This window comes from Lepidochelys olivacea (genome assembly GCF_965140295.1).
Source record: "Lepidochelys olivacea isolate rLepOli2 genome assembly, chromosome: 9".
Lineage (NCBI taxonomy): Eukaryota > Metazoa > Chordata > Testudines > Cheloniidae > Lepidochelys > Lepidochelys olivacea.
The window spans coordinates 19,267,520-19,291,950 of NC_140419.1; the positions used below are offsets into that span (position 1 = coordinate 19,267,520).

Here is a 24,431-nt window from a genome sequence, read left to right on the forward strand (position 1 = left end):
CACAAGCATTTTTTCTTGAAATTTCCCATTGTTGCATTACCACCAGTGCAACTCCATATGTGGGAGTAAAGGTAGAAGTTCTAGGCTAAACCTGCCACTGGTCATCCTGCATATCTAACCCTGCTCAGAGTAGGTCTAGATTACACAGCATTTAGACACTGGTGGGCCACACTCGCACTCCCACTATTCCTACCACTGGTGGAACTTCAAAAGTGGTAAATGTCAAGAAAAATGCTTTTGTAGACAAGGCCACAGGGGACCAACAAATTTCAACCATTTTACTCAGTTGTGAATGGAGTATCCAGTCGAGGAAGAAATAATAATTAGGGTATTAGTATAAAACCAAATATCAGATATCACATCCTGCCATATTTGCTGCACAGAGGCTGTTTTTGAAAGTTTGATCCTTGGAGATCAGGAAAGCACTGAAACCATTTATCTGACAGTCTGTGAGTGACTGGGAATGTACTCCACTAATGGTGGAGAAGCAGATAGCCAAATACAGTAATTATATGCATATGAGTACCGTATTACTCTTCTCTCACAACCAATGGCACCAATACATTTTTACCAAAGCCACTGGGGATTTAAAAGACTCTTAGTACTTCTACAGTAGTTAACACTTTTTTCTCCCCCTTTGACCGCTACAAAGTAATCCTGATTTATAGTTTAATCTTATTTCTAATGGCAACTAAGAGAGAGTGTGAAGAGTAAGTTTGAAAGGTAGTCCTTGAAAGCTTTAATTGGCACCACATGAAAGGGCTTTCAGATCGACAAACCACAAAGGCTCATTGATGGCCACACATTTCTGGTGACTAGAGTTTATGCATACAGCAAGTGGAGACTAGACCCACAAAGAAGTTGTTATGCCAGTACTGTAAATTCTATCTGCAAGTGAAGAAGAGAGTTTTCTATACAGCTCTATACATTTATGCATTAAGGGCCTGCTCCAAAACACAATGAAGTCAAGGGCAGTCTGATTGAGATCAGCTTCTAAGATACTCCTTGACTTTATCGGGAATTGGATCAGGCCTCAAATGCCATCTCAAACAACAGTATCAGCTCCATTTAGATTAAGACAGAGGAAGACGATACAGAATGAAAAATTGTCTGCTTCTTTATTTGCAGATATTCACAAATACAGTCTGAGATACACATGTGATTATTCTTATATGTGTTAGACAGCCTGTGTTAACTGTCCTTTATGTTGGAGCACCTCAGCATAACTGTGAATTAATAACAGTGTCTGTTAAAAGAGCGGTGAGCGAACCTCAAAATGTTTGGAAATTCAATTTGCATAAATACCCCAAAGTTCAAATGTTTACTTAAAGCTGACCTAAACTGAAGTTGTCTCTCCCGACACCCTCAAATGTCCCATCTATTTTTTTAAATTATTATTATTTCATTCATTCCTGTCAATCTTGCTTTTCCTTACTCCTCCACAATGCGAGGCCTTTCTTATCCAAGACACTCCAAAGTGACCCTGAGTTAGGGGCCTGTGGTAAGGGGTTGCATAGAGGGATTGGGAGGTATGAGAATGTGTTAGGAGGTCATGAAGAGAAAGGTTCTGCCAGCTGAGAAATAAGAGGGCCTGGAGCATATTGGGAGGAAGGACTCTTTTTCATAGGGTGACCAGACAGCAAGTGTGAAAAATTGGGACAAGGGTTGGGGGGGGTGATAAGAACCTATATAAGACAAAGCCCCAAATATCGTGACTGTCCCTATAAAATCAGGACATCTGGTCACCCTACTTTTTCTAAACCAGTACAAACCTTAAAAAAAAAAAAAAAAAAAGCAGAGTTTGGTTTAATTCAAAATAACCCCTGAGATTCAAGCTGTTTAAGTGATTAATTGTCCATTAAGGGGGTTTTGCACTTGGCAGCACACGCTGACTTCCCTATACATTATTTATTTGTTTTAGTCCCAATATTTTGAAGACCAGTCTTGAGGACATTAAATGTGTGAGAAAATTTGACAAATGAGGCCCACGCAATTCACCCAGAAGAACCATCTCAACTTTTGTGGCTTGTTGCACTTTTTAAGTCTTTTCTAGAGTAGAACAGAATCAGACAAAAACAGAAGGTGCAGAATGTTACTTCTGTGGAATGCCACAATAATTTATGGCTTCAGATGTTTATACACACCACTGTTGTCATCAAGTAAGAATCTGGAAGGAATATCCTGAGCCTTATATAGCATGTATAAGTGATAGAAAGCTAGCTGTCAGGTCCTTCTCCAGTTTCTGGGAGTTAAAATGAGAGCCAGTTGGATCACACAGATTTCTCCAGGGATCAGCAGAAGAAATAATGTTTGCTTTTGATATTCCTCTTTCAGTTATACTGCAGTTTTCTTACGACAGGGCAATGGAGCCACTTCCTGGTCATTAGATTACAACCTCTATTTTGTTTGGGGATGGGGGAGTGGGGAAGACTGAGTACAGCAATAAAAGCCAAACTTTCCATAAATACCTTTTTAATATAGAAAGTAACCGAGGGCCTCATTCTGCAACCCTTACTCAAGTTAAATAGTATTCACATGTTTTTTCTACTCAGTTCAATGTGAATACTCACCTATGTCAGACTCAATGTAAAGGTTGCAGAATCAAGACCTAAGAGGGTTGGTGTTTTTGTGTCATCTTCCACTTAAGGAACAATGCAGAATTTCAGAAATCCCTTCTTACAAAGATCAAATTAAATTAGATTCAACAAGTACATTAATACCTTTAAAAACTGCCTGCATTATACATGTACCTAGTGCTATAGGAACCTGGGGTCAGATTGTGGCTTGTTGTTTGAAAGGTGGCTGAGGTGGGAAAGAGTGCAAGGGAACTGGATTTTTAAGAATAATATTACTGCATCTTTTCCCATCCACACTAAATATTCCACATGGTGATAATGACACCAATGGAGTTACCACTTTTCAAATGGGTACTTACTTTAGTCTCACTATTGTAAATGGCACCACACATAATCTTTGGATAAGAGACAGAATAGTGAAATACTTCTGTTATCACAGTAGCAGCCATGTTAGTCTGTATTCGCAAAAAGAAAAGGAGTACTTGTGGCACCTTAGAGACTAACCAATTTATTTGAGCATAAGCTTTCATGAGCTACAGCTCACTTCATCGTGTCTTTTATTTTAGCCTTGTGAGAATCAAAGCCCCAAAGAGACCATTTTTGAATAAAATTTTAAGTATGGTGCATTTTCACAGGGAGTCCATCAGATCATTTGGTTAGCTGATGTGGAGGAATATTCTGAAGTGTGTTAATTCTAAAAATCTGGAGAATACACTCATTATGCCAGGTTTCAGAGTAACAGCCATGTTAGTCTGTATTCGCAAAAAGAAAAGGAGTACTTGTGGCACCTTAGAGACTAACCAATTTATTTGAGCATAAGCTTTCGTGAGCTACAGCTCACTTCATCATTATGCCAACTCACATACTGGTAGCCCCAGTTGGTAATGATATTGACATTAAAGGTAGTCTATGTATTTGTGAAGTGATAGTGTGTCACGTTACCATTTTATTCATTCAGGAGTGGTGCTTCCCACAGTCTTGTTATTCTAAATGGCACATTCACAAACTTTGGATAATAGACCGAGTAGCAAAATGCTTCTGTCATCTTGTCTTTTCTCTCAGAGTTACTGAAAAAACAGCGGGATGGAAGAGGGCATTTTAGTATAAAATATTTTGGCACAGTAGAAAGTATTTACCCAGTAAGCCCATGAGATCATTTTATTAGAAGGTAAATGATTAGTTGACTTGGGAAAATGTGCTGAATAGCTGTCTGAATTTAAAAAATCTGGAGAGTCAACTCATTATACTGAATCACACATAGGTGGCCCCAATTCGTAGTGATATTGGCATCAAATGTAATCTATTTATTCATGCAGTGAAAGCCTTTCACATTTGTGCAGACCCCTCTTCTTGAATGAAAAGTTTACACAATAATTAGAGCTTCTGGGGATATTTTGTGTTTATTTTTCCAAACATTTGAAGTATTCTTCAGCATCTGTCTATGCTGCCATGAAGCAGAGTTTCCAGAACTATTTTTTTCTGACACTGTATAGTATTGCTCCTCAAGCTGAGAGGGTTTGAGCTATCAAATTTGTGGTACTCCCCAGTGCCTACTTGACAAGAAATAGTGTGAACCTGATATCTGAGTTTGAGGAAAACAGAAGATAGGCCAAATTGTTTTAGCAGGGTTTGGGGAGATTGAACCAAGATTTAACACCAAATCTGCAACTCCTTTCAATAAGATCCAGCAGGTAAATATCCATTTAGCTCCCAGTGTCATCCTCCGGTCTAAGAAAAAACCCTTGTAAGTGTTATACCATATGCATGATGCAAATGTGAGCTGTCACAGGTTTGTAATCTCTCTGGGAATCAAACCACAGCCCTGAATTGTTATTAGCCTAGCAGTTGTTATGTTGTGACTAGAAAGTGAAAATAGGTATAAATATCATACATCATGGCCTTTAGAAATTATGTGAGACATCTGGATACATGTGCCTGACTAATGCAACAAATACTTCCTGCCACTCTCTGAAATGATCTAGTGTCCCACACAGCTAGTTACATTTTGAAGGGCTGGAACACCATAAACATGCCTGGTGCTCCTCTTCAGCTCTCCAGCTAATTAAGAGTGCCCTTCTGTCCAAATAGAAGAGAGAGAGAACAGCAAAACCACCTCTTCCAGACCATAAAATGTACTGTTCATCCATCTTGCCCAAAAGCCTAGTTAAGATATTAAAGATATTTTATTTGGCTAGTTTGCTCAACTCTCAGCATGGTTAACTCTCAGCAATGCAATTTAATCATTAGCATAGAACTGAGTGTTAAGAGGTATCACTGGGGGTCCCAATTCCATAGTCCTTAATTCCTTCCTCAAACTGCAGGACTCTCATCAAGTAGTCTCTGTCTACACTGAAATTAATTGAACTACTCCCCCAGAGTGACCGGTTGTTAAAGTCTGGCTCTTTGTGTCTGTTTATTTCTAAAGAGCCAGAGTCTGCTGTCCTTACTCTCACTAAGTAATTCACTATTCTATTAATATTCCCACTGAAATCAGTAGGCTAGATTGGCTGAGCAGGGGTGAAAGATCCCTCATCCTTTTGCTCATCCTACCTGCGTCGTATCTGAAGGGCAGTCCCTCTTTCTGAAACGGTGGGATGGAAGAGCGTGGGACCTTACTTGAGATGGGAAATAAGCTATATTAATTCAAGAGCCACACAATCACTTTTGTGACACTGAGTCAGTTTCTTCCCACAACTTGCCCCTGGGGTGAAGTATTTGTTTATCAACCCTTACTCACTGCTGAACCTAAACAGAGCAAACCTTACTATTGCTCCTAGCTACTTTCATAGTTCTTAAAGCCTTTGTAAAATCAACTATAGGGAATGTAAGAGACAGAAGTCATTCTTGCTTCCCATTGTCATGATACCATACAGCAGAATAGGACCCACTGAACAACAGCCTGGTGTTGAGTAAATCATGAAAACTAGACATAAAATAGAAATTGACACTCACCTTCTCCTCCCTTAAAGAAACTGTTTAAAGATTGGGGTCAAATTGGAACCTAGTGCTAGCATGGTCACTGTTATTATTATTATAGCACCACAGAAGCCTTGAATAATTACCCACCCAGTTTCACAGAATGGTAAGAAATGTGACAGTGACTGATTCAGGGCATAGATGAAGAGATAAGGAATTGGGCAGTGTTTCAGCATATGAGCCTATTAAAAGAGAAATACTTGTATATTCTGCCCATGTTCAGCATATGAAGGGAAACGTTTCTCCTTACTATTTTATTCCATACACATGTAAACACATACACAAATCCAAATAACTGTGTGTATAAGCTATGAAAATGTATTTTACTATGTGCTACTACCAGTACTGAAAGCATATGAGCAAAAAGCTTCCATATGAGGAGAGATTAATAAGAATGGGACTTACCAGCTTGGGAAAGAGATGATTAAGGGGAGGATATGATAGAGGTCTATAAAATTATGACTGGTGTGGAGAAAAGTAAATAATGAAGTGTTATTTACTCCTTCTCATAACACAAGAACTAGGGGTCACCAAATGAAATTAATAGGCATTGGGTTTACAGAAAACAAAAGGAAGTATTTATTCATGCAATACACAGTTAACCTGTGGAACTTTCTGCAAGAGGATGTTGTGAAGGCCAAGACAGCAACAGGGTTCAAAAAAGAACTAGATAAGTTCTTGGAGGATAGGTCCATCAATGGCTATTAGCCAGGATGGGCAGGGATGCAAAACCATGCTCTGAAGAGTCCCGAGCCTCTGTTTGCCAGAAGCTGGCAATGGGCCCCAGGGGTAGATCCCTTGATGATTACCTGTTCTGTTCATTCCCTCTGAGGCACCTGGCATTGGTCACTGTCAGAAGACAGGATGCTGGGGTAGATGGACCATTGGTCTGACCCAGTATGGCTGTTCTTATGTTCTTAAGTTAAAGGATAACTAAACACTTCTAAGCCATTTTCAGCTGTATTTTCCCCTGAGAAATTTGTAAAATTGAGCATAGAAAACTTTCCTCTGGAGCATTTCAGCATCCAACAGCACATTTGTGTTGGGGATTGGTAAAGGGGCAAAGCAGAAAGCCAACTGAAGCTCTTTCACTGAAATTAAGTGCACTAATTTACAGGTCTTGGAGAATTCATTTCTTGAATGCTAGTAAAAAAATGTAATGAGTTGTTGGAAAATGATGACCAAACCCTATTCATCACATCTTAGATTAAGGTGTATCTAATTGTGTGTGCGATTGATAAATCATCCATAAAAGTAATGCTGAGGAGATACCAATAAAAATGTAATGAATGCTTATATTGTGTTCTCAAATAGTATCAGTCATATTACTGAGAAAAATAAGGTAATGGAAATATATTTATTATGATTAATAAAGCTCTGTGTACAAGGATGTCACAATTTCCATTTTAACTAAGTTCATTTTGTTCTACTCAAGAAGTTGTTAATATTAAAACCGGTTGGGAATTGTTGCCAAACCTTTTTTTTTTTTTAATGCTGATTCATCACAACCAAAACTTTTTGCAGAAACACGGATGTTTTGGTGCAACTTTTATTGGGAAGGATTCTCAAGTCCAGGATGGAATATCTGATCAAAATCACCGAGAGAGCATGGTTAGAGCTCTCCCTTGAGATGTGGGAGATATAGGTTCAAGTTCCTGCCCTGAATCAGGGAGACCAGGAAATTAAACCGTGACCTCCCACATCCCATGCATTGGCCTAACCGGGGGGTATTGGCTATTCTGGGGTATAGTTCTTCCTCTCCAGAAATTCTGAAAGGTGTCCTGTTTGGTTTTAAGTAGAATGAAAACCAATTCTGAAACCTCAAAATTTGTTGCAAAAAGGAATTCTTTGGCTAGGACTACTATATATGAGCATGGAATATACAGAAATTATCAATGAACAACCCCTGTTAAAATTGTATAGATTTCTAAAAGTTCCCTCTGTAAGCCAAATCTGCCATGTTTTATGATGCATGAACTCTGAGGGGCAAATTTTGCTACCAGTTAATGGATAAATAATGTCCAAAGGGTCAGATTCTCATCTCAGTTACACTGATGTAATTCTAGTCTAGCTCCTGTGACTTCAATGTAGCTATTCTTCTATTACTCCAGTGAGACTGAGATTAAAATCAAGCCCACAGACTTCAGTGGGAGCATGTATATGTTCAAAGATCGAATAGGGCCTGTATGTGTACCCTGTATATGACGTATGGAAATGTGACTTTAATACAATCTAGCTTTGCTCTGTTGTTCGCATACATTGTGTGAGGTGGATACAACATGTTGATGAGATTTTGGCTCTATTTTTGTCTGAAACTGATCCTACTAAGTTGGATGAGATACCTGAATTACTTGGCTCCAGTCATGCAACTCAAGATGGAGATCAAATCAGAGGAACAGTTTCCCTTTCATCAATGTAGTGTTGTGGAGACCAGGAAATAAGTTTGGCTGCCTCATGTTTTTTAAGGACTTATCATCATGAAACAGATGAGTGTCTATGAATGACAGCATGCTGTGCCACAGTCAGAATCCAGAGAAGCTCTGCATGGTTTCAGGGCATTTCCTTAGACAAAAAGATATAATGGAAAATAGAATATGAGGGTTGGAAGCATCTAGTCCAATCCCCTGCTCAAAGTAGGACCAAGCCCCAACTTTTGCCCCAGATTCCTAAATGGCCCCTTCAGGGATTGAACTCATAACCCTGGATTTAGCAGGCCAATGCTTTTTCAAACCACTGTGCTGTCCCTCCTGCAAATCATAGAAAATGTAGGGCTGGAAGGGACCTCAAGAAGACATTTAGTCAGCCCTCTGTGCTAAGGTAGGACCAAGTACACCTAGACCATCCCTGACATGTGTTTGTCTAACCTGTTCTTAAAAACCTCCAGTGATGGGGATTCCACAACTTCCTTTGGACACCTATTCCATGCTTAAATATCCTTATAGTTAGAAAGTTTTTCCTAATATCTAACCTAAATCTCCCTTGCTGCAGATTAAGGCCATGACTTTTTTTTCTATTTAAAGTGGGCATGGAGAACAATTGATCATCTTCCTCTTTATAACACATATTTGAAGACTGTTACTAAGTCTCCCCTCAATCTTCTTCTCAAGACTAAATATGCCCAGTTTTTTTAACCTTTCCTCATAGGTCAGGTTGTAAAACCTTTTCTCATTTTTGTTGCTGTCCTCTGGACTCTCTCTAGTTAGTCCACATCTTTCTTAAAGTGTGGCGCCCAGAACTGGACACAGTACCCCAGCTGATGCCTCACCAGTGTTGAATAGAATGGGACAATTACCTACCATGTCTTACCTACAACACTGCTATTAATACACCCCAGAATAATTTAGCCTTTTTTGCCAGTGCATCACATTGTTGACTCACATTGAACCTCTGATTCACTACACCCCCCATATCTTTTTCTGACTAGTCAGTTATTCCCCATTTTGTAGTTGTGCATTTGATTTTTTCTTCCTAAGCATAGTGCTGTACTTTGCACTTGTCTTTACTGAATGTCATTTTGTTGAATTCAAACCAATTCTCCAATTTCTCAAGGTTGGTTTGCATTCTAATCCTGTACTCCAAAGTGCTGGCAACCCCGCCCAGCTTGGTGTCATCCACACATTTTATAAGAATACTCTCCATTCCATTATCCAAGTCATTAATGAAAATATTTTATAGTACTGGACCCAGGACTGACCCCTGCAGGCCCCCACTAGATATGGCCCCCAGACTGACAACAAACCATTGATAACTACTCTTTGAGTATGGTCTTTAAACCAGTTTTGCACACACCTTATAGCATTTTCACCTAGGTCATATTTCTCTAGTTTTCTTATAAGAATGTCATGTCAAAAGCCTGACTAAAATCAAGATCTATCAAATTTACAATTTCACTCCTATCGACAAAGTCAGTAACCCTGTCCAAAAAAAAATTTGGTTGGTCTCGCATGATTTGTTCTGGTCAAATCCGTGTTGGCTATCATGTATAACCCTCTTATCCTCAAGGTGGTTACAAATTTATTGTTTAATAATTTGTTCCAGTATCTTTCCAGGTATCAAATTAGGCTGACTGGTCTTTATGATTCCACAGGTACTCTTTGTTCCCCTTTTGTTCCCATAGATGAAATGTATCAAAGTTTGGTTACTTTCCAAAGTTTGAGGTGGGTTTTGACATTGAAAAATTGCCCTTCATAGGGAAAAGATGCAAAATAACTGCATTTCCTAAAGTACACGAAAGAAGCTCCTGTGGATATTAGGGGAGTGCAGAGGGGAGCTACTCTCCTCCTAAGATGTGCAAAAGAAGATCTCTTTTCTCCATCCAAAATAAAGTTGGAGGCTGTGGCTGACCAGAGCTTGTAGGAAGATATTGGGGACAAGTGTGTAGGGACATGCCCAAGCACTGATGAAGCAACTGTAAAAGAAGAAAGCTTATTAAAAAGATATGTTCCAGGGGAGATCTAAGTTCTACTTGCAAGCATTACCCCAGCTGTAGACCTGGCAAGGAGCATAGGGCATGGGCGGCAAGTATCAGAGGCTGGGGGAGGCTGAGTCTCCCCAAACAACCAGGTGTGGCCCTGCCCACACTTCACCCCCAGTCCTGTCCTGTTTCCCACTCTCTGGGTGGCTCTTCTCTTGTGCTATGTCCCCAGCTGGGGCCAGCACTGGGGCTGTGCTGCCCAGCCACCCAGTGCTCCAGGGCTGCGGCCCAGCTCTCCAAGGCTGGAGTGGGCTGGGGCCATGCTGCCCAGCCTCCCAGCGCTCTGAAGCCAGAAGGGGCTGGGGCCATGCTGCTTGGCCTCCTGGCACTCTGGGGCTGAGATGAGGGGAGGCTGGGGCCACGTTCTAGGGCTGGGGGTGCTGGGACTGTGCTGCCTGGCCTCCCAGCACTCTGGGGTTAGGGGGGCTGGGGCCACACTGCCCGGCCTCCTGACACTCCGGGGCTGGAGGTGCTCCGAGGCTGAGGGCACTAGCCTGGTGAGGGGGCCAGCGGCTGCAGTGGGGGGGGGTTCTGGGCATGGAAGGAGCGGGCCTGGGGGGCTAGCCTTCCTGAGGCAGTGGTTCACCTGCCGCCCTTGAGCATAGGAGTGGCTTCTCCCTTCCTTTGCTCTTTAGTATGTGGGCAAACTGTGGAGTTTCCTGGGGAAGAGGCATCAGAAATTGGGGTTGATTAGGGAGTGGGAGTTTTGGGGAGATGGTGAAGAGGAGACTTTGGAGATAGGCAGCCACTGAAACTGGAGTCAGGTTTCCATGGATCATGATGAGCCCTACACAGAAAATTTTCAGCAGGACCAGGTTCCCACCAGTTACATAGAACTCTGCTTCCACAAGGGGGCAGAGTTCATGCTGTGCATACAACCTCATCTTTGTCATTGCTTGGCACTTGATTTCTTGCCCATGCAATCATAGCATTATCTTAATACAGTTAATTTCTATTAACTGTATTAACTTCATAAACCATGGAATTTTCCAGATTATATTGGGAATAACAATGATCATGGCAACATTATTAACAAGAAGGAATGAAAAATAGGTGTGATGTGTGCAGATAGATTACAACCCTAAATAATTGTTTCAAATTGAAAATATTATAATCCTGTAGTCTTTTTGTATTGTTGAATCTGGGAACTGTTTTTTAATCTTTGGAAGTTTTCAGTAAGAAGGGAGTTACAGTACATTTCTTGTTAAGATGGTAAGTGCTCTAGCAATGTAGAGAGAATGTTATAATCAGCATGTTCTTGTATGGCAATATGCTGTATTAATCTGATCATGTTTTCAATCACTTTTAGTAAAGTGTATCTGCATTCATAGGTATAAACCTCCTTATTATCTGTAAATTACAATTTGGAATGTCATGATTTATTTTATAGCATAAAGCTATTAAATGAATACTGACAGCACTATTAGTTCTCTGATTTTGAACTGAAGTACAAGTCAACTCTATTTAAGTCACTGTCTTCAGAAGCCACAAATAAATGTGCAGTTAAAAGGGTTCCATAAGTTAATAAGAGCAGAATTAGTAAAGAAGTGAGCAAGTTAGGAACATAGAAATTGTCATGCCAGATCAGATTAATGGATCTTTTAGTCTAATATCCTGTCTCCACCAGTGGCCAGTACCCAATGCTTTAAAATAAAGCAAAACACTAGAGATGGGTCAATAACTAGATTCATTCGGAATACAGAGAATAGGCCTGGTGTTCTATAAATATTTAGATAACTGAATATGAGTATTACTTATCCTCCAACCACCCCCACCCGCATCACTGGAAAGTAGAACCCATCTGAATTCCATACCCTTTGGGATTCTCTACTTATTTTTGTCCTCTGAAAGAGGTCAGTTATGGCCTGAACTATGTACTCCTCTTATTTACTTTTCCATGTTGAATGCCACCCCTCCTCCTCAACAGCTATTCAGGAAGCTGCATGTGGTTGGAATTGCCCTCATACCATGAAAAAGACTTCTGATGTGGCGTCAGGGGACTGTCCTGTGTACATAATGCATCAGATGCCAGGCAGAAAAGCTACTGTCCAGGACTTCACCATTGTACTGACTATCTGAGGTGAAGACACTCCAGACTCCTAGGCAGCAGTTTCCAGCAAGGAAAGCAAAAGTGTTTGCCTACTTGAAGCACTGAAGTAGGATGTTTAATTACCTGTTTTTCCACCCTGCCTAAGGGCATGGCTACACTTGCAGATGTAGAGTGCTTTGAGTTAAACCGGCCTTCAGAGAGCGCAGTAGGGAAAGCGCTGCAGTCTTCCCACACTGACAGAAACAAGCGCACTGGCGTGGCCACATTTGCGGCACTTGCAGCAGTATTGGGAGCAGTGCATTATGGGCAGCTATCCCACAGAACACCTCTTCTTATTCTGGCACTGTGGCTTGTGGGAATGGGGCGGGGAGTGCGGGGCATTCTGGGTCCTGTCCCAACCCCCCCGTGATGCATCGGTTCGCATCCCAGTGATCCCTGTGCTTCCGTCCACATTTGGCGCCATCTTTCAACGCTTTTTGTATTGCGCGCTCTGTCTTCCCTTTTGGTCTGCGGGCATGGAGCCCAAACTGCTGAGGAGTATGCTGACGAGTCTCACCAGCATGTCATGTTTGGCAGTCGAGTTATTCCTTATGATCCAAAGTGACAGTGAGGGCTCCAACAATGATATCAACTCGAGTAACACATATGACACGAGTTTGCTTGTGGCATTCACGGACATGCTCACCACCACGGAACACCGCTTTTGGGCTCAGGAAACAAGCACTGAGTGGAGGGATCACATAGTCATGCAAGTCTGGAATGACGAGCAGTGGCTGCAGAACTTTCAGATGAGAAAAGCCACTGTCATGGGACTGTATGAGGAGCTCGCCCCCACCCTGCGGTGCAAGGACACGAGATTGAGAGCTGCCCGATGGTGGAGAAGCAGGTGGCTATTGCAGTCTGGAAGCTGGCAACTCCAGACAGCTACCGATCGGTCATTAACCAGTTTAGAATGGGGAAGTCGACCACTGGAATCGAATTGATGCAAGTTGGCAGGGCCATTAATCGCATCCTGCTCAGAAGAACTGTGACTCTGGGTAACATGTATGACATTGTGGATGGCTTTGCACAAATTAGTTTCCCTAACTGTGGAGGGGCGATAGATGGCACACATATTCCAGTTCTGGCACCAGCCCACCTAGCCTTCAGGATGGCTATACTGCATGGTGATGGGAGTTGAGTGCAGAGAGTAAGGGTCGTAGTTTTCAGGGCTGGGTGGTGAAGCTACAGGTGTTGGAGGCAGCTGGTGGTGGTAAGAACCCAGATGTTGGGGAAAATGGGTTGGAGGTGACATGGGGGCACAAGGGAAAGAGTTTTGGGACCAGGGCTGCGGGGGGGTCGGGCACATTAGTGTTCTGCCTGCATGGCTACGAGCGCCTGGATCAAGTCTTGGCGTTCCATTATGCTTATCAGCTGATCCGTGCTTTGCTGTCAGAGCACCACGCTTTTGTGCCGGCGCTCCTCATTCTGCTGGTGGATCCTCCTTTCAGGGTCCCACCGCTCCTGCAGTTTTTGATTTTCATGACTTGAATGCTGCATTACTTCATGCAACATATCTTCCTTGCTTCTACGTGGCCTCTTTCTGATTCTTTGGAGTCTTTTGGCCAGTGATAATACGTACAGCTGAGATCTCAAGGTTGCATCTGTAAAGGCAAAATGCAACACTTAACAGAGGCAGCATTGTTCACACCAGACAGAGCAATGATTCCCCCATACTTAAGGGCAAACACAGTCTGCACAATAGCATAATTTGCCCATCCCAAAGCAAGCGCACATAACCCCCGGGAGTCCCAAAATGGTGAGTAAGCACAGGGTCAAGCGTGACTGACTGTTTCACAGCTGTACTGTCCTCTGGGTTTCTGTGCCTTGAGGAGAGCCAACAGTGGCAGGAGGCCCCTACACTGAACACTGTCCCCACATTTTCCACAGCGGTTCATCATGGAAGATATCTCGCTGCTGAGGGTTACCTGGGAAGCAAGGGAGGGTCTTCTACTGCAATGCGGATTCCGCCCTGGCCCATATACAGCTTGCCTATGTGCAGCAATGGTCCCCCTGCCCCTCATGGCACAGTGGCGCGGACAAGTTATTCCTACTGGAACAAGGACCACAGTAGCTCTCCCGAGAAACCTGTGCAAGCACATTGCCCATGTTCTGGATGAGACCTGTGAAGAGATCACCGAGGCTGATTAACGCAATGTGAGAGAGCACATCAACGCCCTATTCCGCATCTAGGCATGCATGCAGCCCTAATCCTCCTCACCCCAAGAGCCCACACCAAATAACTTCCTTCCCAAAATAAAAGCTGCTTACTGGGAACCTCCTCTGGTGTTTGTCCTTCCCCAAGCACCAGCCACCACGACTGGCTACCTTCCTCCGGGCTTGAGAACAGCTCCTGGCTGCATGCATCTAGGGATTCCAGGGTGTCTTCCTCCACCTCAGCACCCTCGCTCCCATTTTGCTCCTCCTCCTCCCGCCTTGTTGCACTGGCTTCCGAGATGTCGATGATGGTACTCGGAGTGGAGGTGTGGTTGGCCCCAAATATCGCGTCCAGCTCTTTGTAGAAATGGCAGGTCTCAGGGGCAGCACCGGAACGGCTGTTTGCCTTGCGGGCTTTGCGGTAGGCATTCTGCAGCTCCTTCGCTTTAATCCTCCACTGCAGTGCGTCCCAGTCATGGCCCCTTTCCATCATGTCCCTTGATATCTGCGCGAAGGTATCGTAATTCTTACGGCTGGAGCGCAGCTGGGACTGGACAGCTTCCTCCCCGCAAACACTAATGAAGTCCAGCACCTCGCCATTGCTCCGTACTGGGGATCGCCTGGCACGTGGAGGCATGGTCACCTGGAAAGATTCGCTGCGAGCACTCCATGCCTGGCTGAGCAAACAGGAAGGGGATTTTCAGAATTCCCAGCGAATTTAAAGGGCGGGTCTGACGGTTGGTCACCTGAGGGCAGGGCAGTAGAGTTCAAAGTGATGACCCGAGTGGCTAGCACTGGCATTGTGGGACACTCCTGGAGGCCGATCAGAGCGCACTATAGGACCAGGGCGTCCACACTGGAGCCGCGGCGCTCCAGCAGGGGCTCAGCAAACGTTATTCCACTCGCCAAGGTGGAGTACTAGCAGCGCTGTAGCCATGGAGTCAGAGCGCTCTACGTGCCTTGCCAGTGTGGACGGGTAGTGAGCTAATGCGCCCGGGGCTCCTCTAATGCATTCTCACTCACAAGTGTAGCCAAGCCCTAAGCTGCCAAGCCCTAAGCCATGCCTTTTAATAGTCAAAAAACACCCATCTTTATGTAAATCATACTCTATCTCAAAGGCCTCCTGCACCAATAAATGATTTTAAGACTTCCTCTCTTCTACAACTTAAACCAACTTCTTTTTCATCAAGTCCTATCTGTTTCTACACAATAAAACTCACCCCTCTCTGGAAAAAAGATTAATAAAAATCTTTATGGCCTTAAACCACATCCCCATCTTAAATTCAGTTTATCCCTTGGTCCTATTATAATATTTACCACCACTACAACTAATAATAATCATGGCCCTGTTCCGGTTGGAAGTTAATTGCATCCTACTAGATCAGAGGTGGGCAAACTAAGGCCCATGGGCCACATCCAGCCCACGGGACTCGCCTGCCCGGCCCCTGAGATCTTGGCTTGGGAGACTAGCCCCTGGCCCTTCTTCCCCTGTTGTTCCCCCTCTCCTGCAACCTCAGCTCACTGTGCCACCAGCACAGTGCTCTGGGCGGCAGAGCTGCGAGCTCCTGCCGGGCAGCGCAGTTACAGAGCCGCCGCCTGACCCGGTGCTCTGTGCTGCGCGGTGGCATGGCTGGCTCTGGCTGCGCGGCACAGCTGCCTGTCCTGGTACTATGGGCGGCTCGTCTGTAGGGCCGCCAGCCACCAGTGCTCCAGGCAGCGCGGTAAGGGGGCAGGGAGCAGGGGGTCTTGGATAAAGGACAAGGGAGTTCAGGGTGGTGGTCAGGGGGCGGTGGTGTGGATAGGGGTCGAGGCGGTCAGAGGGCAGGGAACAGGGGGTTTGAATGGGGGCAGGGATCCCAGGGGGGCAGTCAGGAAGGGGAGATTGGATGGGGTGGCGGGGGGCAGTCAGGGGCAGGGGTTCTGGGGGCAGTCAGAGGATGGGGGGGTGGATGGGGCAGGGGTCCCGGGGGGGCAGCCAGGAATGACAGGAGGGGTTGGATCGGGTGGGGGGGGCAGTCAGGGGACGGATGGGGTGGATGGGGCAAGAGTCCCAGGGAGGGACATCAGGGGGCAAGAAGCAGGGGGGGTCAGATAGGGGTCGGGGGCCGGGCCACGCCTGGCTGTTTGGGGAGGCAAGACCACCCCTAACCGGCCCTCCATACAATTTCGGAAACCCAATGTGGCCCTCAGGCCAAAAAGTTTGCTCGCCCCTGTACTAGATGCTGAGCACCTTTTAATTCTCTTTGGGTTCAGAATGAGTTGTGATTCAGTGTGCTCAATTACACAATGGGGGTATTTAGCACATTGTAGTTAAGGGCCTTTTCTTCTAATACAAAATACATCATCTTCCTCTTTTCGACCTTGCTTTAACCAAGGTGGAGTCCAGTCACTTCATTTACACAGATGCAAACCTTTACTTGTAGACCTTTCAGATCTACCTGAACAATGCAATCCAATGGACTCATTAGAATTAGATGTTAGCATTTATATTAAAATATATGTAATGCAAGCTCCTAAATTTACTGTTTTGGGGTCACCTGTAACAGATTATATCTTCTGTCAGACCTTCTGGGTTCAACATATGCAATTTATGTAGGTTGGTTTTATTAACTTCATTTTTCCATTAGGATAAGAAAAAAACAAAAACTAATCTGAATATATTTAGTTTTACTTTGTTAATTAACCTTAGTGATATGTAAAATTTAAAGTTTTACTGTTTTGGGTAGTGGCTTTATTTCTATCATGTACAAAAGGTGCTCCAGTAATTCCAAACTAACATGCTGATGTCTGAAATAAAATAACTTGTCAATAGTATAATTTTATTCTATTGATGTGCACAGGTAATTTCCCATGAGAAATGAAATATTTCTCTTTAATCATTTAGAACTCCAAATGGGACTCAGATTAATGGAACCAGATGGCCAATCTTCACTACCACTGAACAAAAATACTTAACATTAAACACTGATGCTTCAAAGATATATACAAAATTACGTGCCCAGCAGTGTCGATTCTGGAATGTATTTTTTCCCAAAGTCCTGGAGATAACAGGTAAACTTTTGGTAAATATGCATACATAGGGTATGCTGCTCAATACAAGCTCACTTTCCTGATAGTAACACTGTATTTCAATTTGAATCTCCAAGCTTATATTTGAAAATGTTATTTCAATGGAATCAAATCCTGATGTCTTTTCTCAAGCAAACTCTTATTCACTTCAGCAGGAGTTTGCCTTGTTACTCTTCAGTGTGTTATGCAAACTCAAATGTGTCTGATAGAGAACAGGTCTGTCTGCTTCCATGTGAGGGGCTTTTGGTGAAGCTATAGTGCAGCAGGCTGTTAATGCTGGAAGTACCAAGTTCGGTCCTCAGTGATGACCATGATGGCCAAAAATGGGAGCTTGTCTGGGATTTGAACTGCCACGGGTGCAGATGCTTAGACTGGGTTTTCTCTACCCTTTGTACCTAATCCACAGAGGATGTGAGTTTACTGCTGCTGCTGCCAGCTGCGGGATTTGGTTCTTTAGGACCACGCTGTAGAAGCTTGTGATTTATTTCTGGAGTTCCAGGGCTCAATCTCTGGTGACAACCATGCAGTAGTTATATAAAGACTGTGTAAAAAGAACGGAGAGACCTCAGGGTTTAGCCAATGCAAAATATCACTGGATTTTAATTAAGATTGTCTGCATAGTGCTTTAGGAGTGTTTTTCTAAATCACTTTTCATAATTTTTTTATTAGTGATGGATAATTGTCACCAGGTTTGGAGTTATAGTTTCAGGGAGGTTTGGAGTTTGGGTTTAGTTATGAAGACTGAAAATTTTGGAAACTTTGCTCTGTGATCCAAATCCATTCAGACTTCAATACCTGGCTAGATATCTCTTGAAAACTGATTTTCCTGTCAGGGTTCTGGTAGTTTGCATTTTAATGAGCCAATGGTACAGATGAGGGTTGTGAGCCTCTGGATGTTCTTCAGGAACAGTCTTTATAAAAAAAATGTCAGAGTTCCAACCCTCATCTAAGCCTAGAAGGAAAGAAGTGTGTGAAAAGCAAATCAGGGTTTGGAAAGGTTAAATCATAATTTCACACCCTTCCATAAGGTTCAGTTTAAGGTTGGCTCTAGAAGTGGGTAAGTGTCCGTGGCGGCAATAGTTCGTTTTTGTTCTGTTTTTCTGAAATGGTTAATTCATTCCCATTTTGTGCCCTTTGGTCTGTTACAGCTCTGATCGTACTCCTACTGAAATCATTATTACTTTTCCCATTTACTTCAAAGGGAGTGTGATGAGATCAATATTTTTATACTCGATTGAGATCATATCACGGCAGTTTACTGGACTTGAAATCACAGAATCTAAAGGGATAGGACTGGATCATGGGAATGGTCTCAAATTGTCTATTGAAACCATTTGCTTTAATCTATTCTGATTTATTTAGGTTCTTATAACTATGCCACATTATCGGAGTGCAGTGTTCCCATTCACTTCAATAGAAGTAGGTTGGGCTCATTAGTATGTTGTAGGTGATGCTCAGTAGCTCTCAGCATCAGACCTCATTTTATTAAATTAAAAAGAGAAAGGAAGCAGCATTTGTAACCAATTCAAAGTATTATTTGCTGATTGGGTGACGCTTTGCTGTGTCTCTTATCACGACACCCTGCCATTTGGCGACTACGTGGGAGATTTTACAAAATAGCAAGTATATTTTTTGTGTGTGCGAATTTGGGTCATTTTCAGGTGAGACATGGGTATTTCAGATGTACACAAAGTTGGTTTAATCCGTGTTTTGATCATTAGGCATTACTCATAAAAATGATAATTGTATACTCCATCTGTTTGGATGATGTTATTGATATACGAATGTACTGTGTATACCAAATGTTCTGTGACACGATTTATATCAACACACATGCTTCAGCATCTCTTGGCAGGCCAGCAGAGTTGCCTTGCATGGCCTTGGGCTGGGAAGGATTACAAACCACCTCTCGCAATCTGCCTAGAAAAATGAAAGTATGTTTCTTGATCTACCATAAATCATTTCTTTTAACCCCTAATTTAATATGCATGCTTAAAATATTTTTTGAAAGATTCCATAACATACTCTTGACAAAAGTAAAGGAAGGAGACTGAATGTTGCTAGTGGGTGGTGGTGTTTTGGCACTGCCAGTCTTTAGAACAGAAACGTTAGACCTTTGTATATTTATGTTTCCTACACACAAACTATTCCAGCTGTGAGAAAAAAATCATTTTAATTTCCACTGATAAACTTCCTAGGCTGCACTTTCATTGCAAAGGTTCCTTTCAATGAACCACTGAGTACAAAATAATATTTTTGAAATCTCTTTAGTTCCCAAAGGACTCAAAGCACTTTACATACCATAGACAGAGATACATCTGCAGATCACTTTACCCAGCACTGAAACACAGCCACCTCTTAGGTGGAAAGTCACAACTGCTTTAATGTACAGCAACACTGCACAACATTAGGACAGAAGTGAAGAAAAATATCATATCCAGTTGAAAGTGCAGCTGGAATTTAGGTAGACAGGAGCGTAATGATTCCAACTGGAATCTGAAGAGGACACCCAAACTGACATGTCTACTCTTGCAAAAAGTGCAGTTGAATATTTTAATTACCTCAAGTGGTCAGAGCCTCAGTTTTATCTGAAAAATGGCACCTCCCGCTATGATGTGTCCTCTGTCACGATGCTGGGGAATCAGTTTGGTACTGAGCCACCCACTAGCTCATCTTCCTTTGCTATTCTGTTTATTACTTTGAGGTCTCCTATCTACATAATGACCAGCACCAGTGCTGCTCAACATGTAATCAAAGCTTGGTCGACCACACTCTAGGCAAGACAGACAGTTGGCTAAAGAAGTAAAATATAAGAGACAGCAAAATGTTTAGTGACTCCAGGCTGCAAGGGTGGATCTTTTCCAGTTTCCTAGAGAAGTAAAATGCCCAGAGCTGGCAAAGCTTATAGTATGGCTGCAGATTTAGAAAATTAATAAGAGAAAAACAAATCTCATATATCCAGATAGCAGGAAGAGACACAAATGGAAATGCTAGTCTCTGAATATTTCTAAAGTATTTACTGTTGGTACAGTTTTGTGGGTTTTCTAGTGTCTTTACTTTGGGGTGGATTATCACGCTATCATTGAGGGCCTTAGTGGCAATATATATATATTTTTGTTCTGACAATACAAGTAGCCTGGTAAATTGGGCCCTGGAATTGTCGGGCGCGTGCTCTTGATTCTGAAGAAGACAGAACTCTTGCTGCCTCAGGTTGCAGTCCTGCCGGGAGCTGACGTGTCCAGCAGGGGACTGAAAACCCTCAACTCTCACTGGCCTTAAGAAAAACTCAGGGCGCTCAACACCATGGGAGGAACAGGCTTAAATATTTATCGTGCACAAAGGCAAAAAGATTAGTCTGCGGGTATTAGCACTGGCACAATTCACAGCAGTTTTCCTGATGACAGATTCTAAAAGGGTTATCAGGTTTAAGAGCCAGAAGACATTAGTCCTTAACTGTAAGGAATAGGAACTAGAATCATGGATTCATTTTCTCAAAAGAAGTTTGTTAACTCTTTAGCAGCCTCCAGTTCTAAAAGATCTTAATGATCAAAATATTGTGTATCCAAATGAATGTTCCTTCCAATACTCCAACAACCTGTAATGCATCCAGAGCCCTAACTACCACTGTGTCTGTTTCCCCTTGAGCTGGCTATAGGTAGAACAACTTTTAGTTCCTCTGGTCTTTTTAAAAATATATATATTTTTAATTTATAGTGAGATTGTGTCATTATATATTACCTATGAAATAACAAAACAAAGATAAAATGTCAGAATAGTCCTATCAATGGATTTTGTGAATGTGCTAAGAAAAATATCCTAAGAAAACTAAGAATTAAACTTGAACATCTTACATGTACAAAAATAGTATCCAAAAGTATTATACATTAGACAAATAGTCAGCTGTATGTAGATCATTAAAATGCCTTCTCATAACACAAGAACTAGGGGTCACAAAACAAAATTAATAGGCATCAAGTTTAAAACAAACAAAAGGAAGACGTTCTTATGTTCTTATGCCACAAGTCAGAAAGTTCAATATCAGAACCAGTTTCCATATTACTTTGGGTTAGATTCAGCAACCATAACTCATGTTGAGTAGTCCCATTGATGCCAGTGGGACTAGTCTCAGAGTAAGGCAATACTTAATATAAGGGTGGTAGGATATGGCCCCTAAAGTCCTCTGCCCATTCATTTTATTTGTCTAACCCCACCCTCCTGCACCCTAGTTAGTAAGGGAGGTAAAACTTATTACGATATTGTATCATCCAAACATTTCTACTTACTGTTAGAAGAAAATAAAAATCTGGTGATTTCCTTAAAAACAAACAAGCAAACAATAAAACCTGCTTTGTTGGTTAAAGATGCACAGATCTCCCGAAATTGTATGGATGACTAAAGAATATCCAAGAGAGATTTCAAAATACACCTAATCCTCCAGAGCCTTGTACCTGGACAGTTCTTAATATTTATCAGAGCTAAGAGTCAGGAAGATATTTGCAGGTACAGTACCTAATAGCAACTGGGTAGGAAGGAAATATTACTCCTGCCTTATGTTTCCTAGTAAATTATACTATATCATAACTGTTACATGACCTCTGTCCAGCTCCTAGTGTCCATAACACAAAAATACATTCACAACTGGTGCCCTTTTGGCAGATTTAACAGAGGGGCAAATAAGGGCATGGAGCCAAATTTATCTCTGATGTAACTCCACTGAAATTAGGGTACTGTGACATCACCAAAGCCATGTGGGAAGGGATGTGCTGCCAACTGTTTGATCTGTGGGTATCTTGAACACTTTGCTTTCTTGCTTTGTCAAACCAGCCCCTTTCATGAGCATTAAAGGCCTGATCCAAAAAAGATTCTCTTTAGCGTTAATTATTATGTATCTATTGTTCATTATTATTATTTATTGTTATTTTTTATAATTTATAATTTTTATTTATAATCATGTCCTGCAAATCTTTTTGGATAATCAACTACAAAACTTTTCGAGATTTGCAAATATAAGGAGATTTGGCCATATAAAACTGCATTTATGCTGTTGCATCTGTTAAAATGTATTAATTATTTCATTGGTTGACTTTTGTTATATGGTAGTGAATTCAAGTAACCTCATGCTCTGAATTGTAATTATTGGTCAAGATGAATTCTCTAATCTCTTTTTGCCTTCTTTCTGCCAGCCCATCTAAGTCACAGGTGGTTGCTTCAAAGAGATTGATGATGTTGGTGATAATGGGATGCATTGACTTGTGACTTCAATTTTGATCTTATCACTGAAAAAGAGCAAACAAATGGGAACCCAGGTTCTTATTTCAGGGCTTTAGTGTCTCTCTTTCCTTTTTAGATTCATAATGGTGGCTAGTTTGAATTTCTCATTCTCCGTTTTCTATAGCTCACTCACTTTTTATTAATGTCATTAGGTAGCACTGAAGTGTCTCATAATTTATGGTCCAGATAAATTATTTCTGATTAGAGATGTATGGACAGGAGATGTATTCAACTTTATAAAAAATTTGGGCATGAATACTTTCCAGTCATTAAGACTTCACAAATATCTGAGCCTCTGTACCTGAAATATTCAGGAAGAAATGTAACAGTTGTCTGAATCAATAATTGGGCAACTTTGCATGGATAAATGAGACTGGATAATCATAATCAAGCCTAAGAAAAGCAATAAGATCCAGGTGTTTTTCTCAAAATAGTACTAGTAATGGTCCAAAGCTAAATTACCCATCCATTTGACATAGTTGCAAATAATCTGGCTTTATCTAAGAGTCTGATTTCTTATTTAAAGTAAAAAATATATATATAAGCAGAGAGCAACACTTTATGGTGAAAAAAAAGTGACTGTAAAAGTAGAACATTTAGTATTGAGTATATCTGCTCCTTATAGGTCTTATGAATCATATTTACATAGTTTATTGACCAAAAAAAGTTTTTAATGTTATCAATATTGGGAAAGCCCAAGTTTTGGGGGGATTGATAATGAGAAAACTGGCCAGGAGAAAATAAGAAATTACCTGAAATTTTCCCAAAACTCAAATCTAGTGAAGCCCTAACTATTTTGGAGCTTTGAAAACAAAAAGTTTGGTTCATCTATTTTTTTTATTTTTTGCACATCTTCATTCTTCTTGCCTTCACTATGTTCCGGAAGCAAAGGTACTGAATTACTTCTGCTATAATTGAAACTAGGAAGGAATTAAAATCTTATTTAAAAGTCTCTTATCATTAAATTACCAACCTGATTTCCAGACCAAACAGGCTTGGAAAAATTCAGCTGACCTGCAAATAAATAAACTTTATCCCTTCTGACATAAGAATGGCCATACTGGGCTAGACCATTGGTCCATCTAGTCCTGTAACCTGTCTTCTGACAATAACCAGTGCCAGACGCTTAAAAGAGAATGAACACAGCAGGGCAATTATCAAATGATCCCTTTGCTATCATCCACTCCCAGCTGCTAGCAGTCAAAGCATGAGGTTGTATTCCTGACCATCTTGGCTAATAGCCATTAATGGACCAATCCTCCATGAACTTATCTAATTCTTTTTTAAACCCAGTTATACTTTTGTCCTTCATAACATCCCTTTGCAAAGTGTTCCACAGTTGACTGTGAAGTACTTCCTTATGTTTGTTTTAAACCTGCTAATTATTAATTTCATTGAGTAACTTCTGGTTCTTGTGTTAAGGGGTAAATAACTCTTCCCTATTCACTTTCTCCACCCCATTCATGATTTTATAGACCTCTCTCATATCACCACTTAGTCATCTCATTTCTAAAATGAACACTCCCAGTCTTTTTAATCTGCCTTTTATGGAAGCTGTTCCATGATCCTAATTATTTTTGTTTCCCTTGTTTGTACCTCTTGCATTTTAATATATCTCTTTTTTTTCAGATGGAGAGGTCAAAACTGCACTCAGTATTCAACCTATGGGCATATCATGTAGTAGCATTATGATATTTTCAGTCTTATTATGTACCCCTGTCCTAATAGTTGCTAACATTCTGTACATTAATGAAAACATTAAGCAGATATTTTCAGAGAACTATCGACAATGACTCCAAGATCTTTTTGAGTGGTAGCA

At 41.8% G+C, this 24,431-nt stretch overlaps 1 protein-coding gene across 2 annotated transcripts in view; it reads left to right on the forward strand.

Moving 5' to 3' along the window:
- BCHE (butyrylcholinesterase) overlaps positions 1-24,431 on the forward strand; it is a 48,634-nt gene that overhangs the window by 18,994 nt on the left and 5,209 nt on the right. Inside the window, exon 3 of one of the 2 annotated variants that reach the window (XM_084638458.1) lies at positions 17,157-17,323. The exons of the other annotated variant lie outside the window; for it this stretch is intronic. Coding sequence (XP_084494584.1) covers positions 17,157-17,323 — 167 coding nt within the window. The remainder of the gene's footprint in view (positions 1-17,156; positions 17,324-24,431) is intronic. 2 annotated transcript variants of the gene reach the window in all.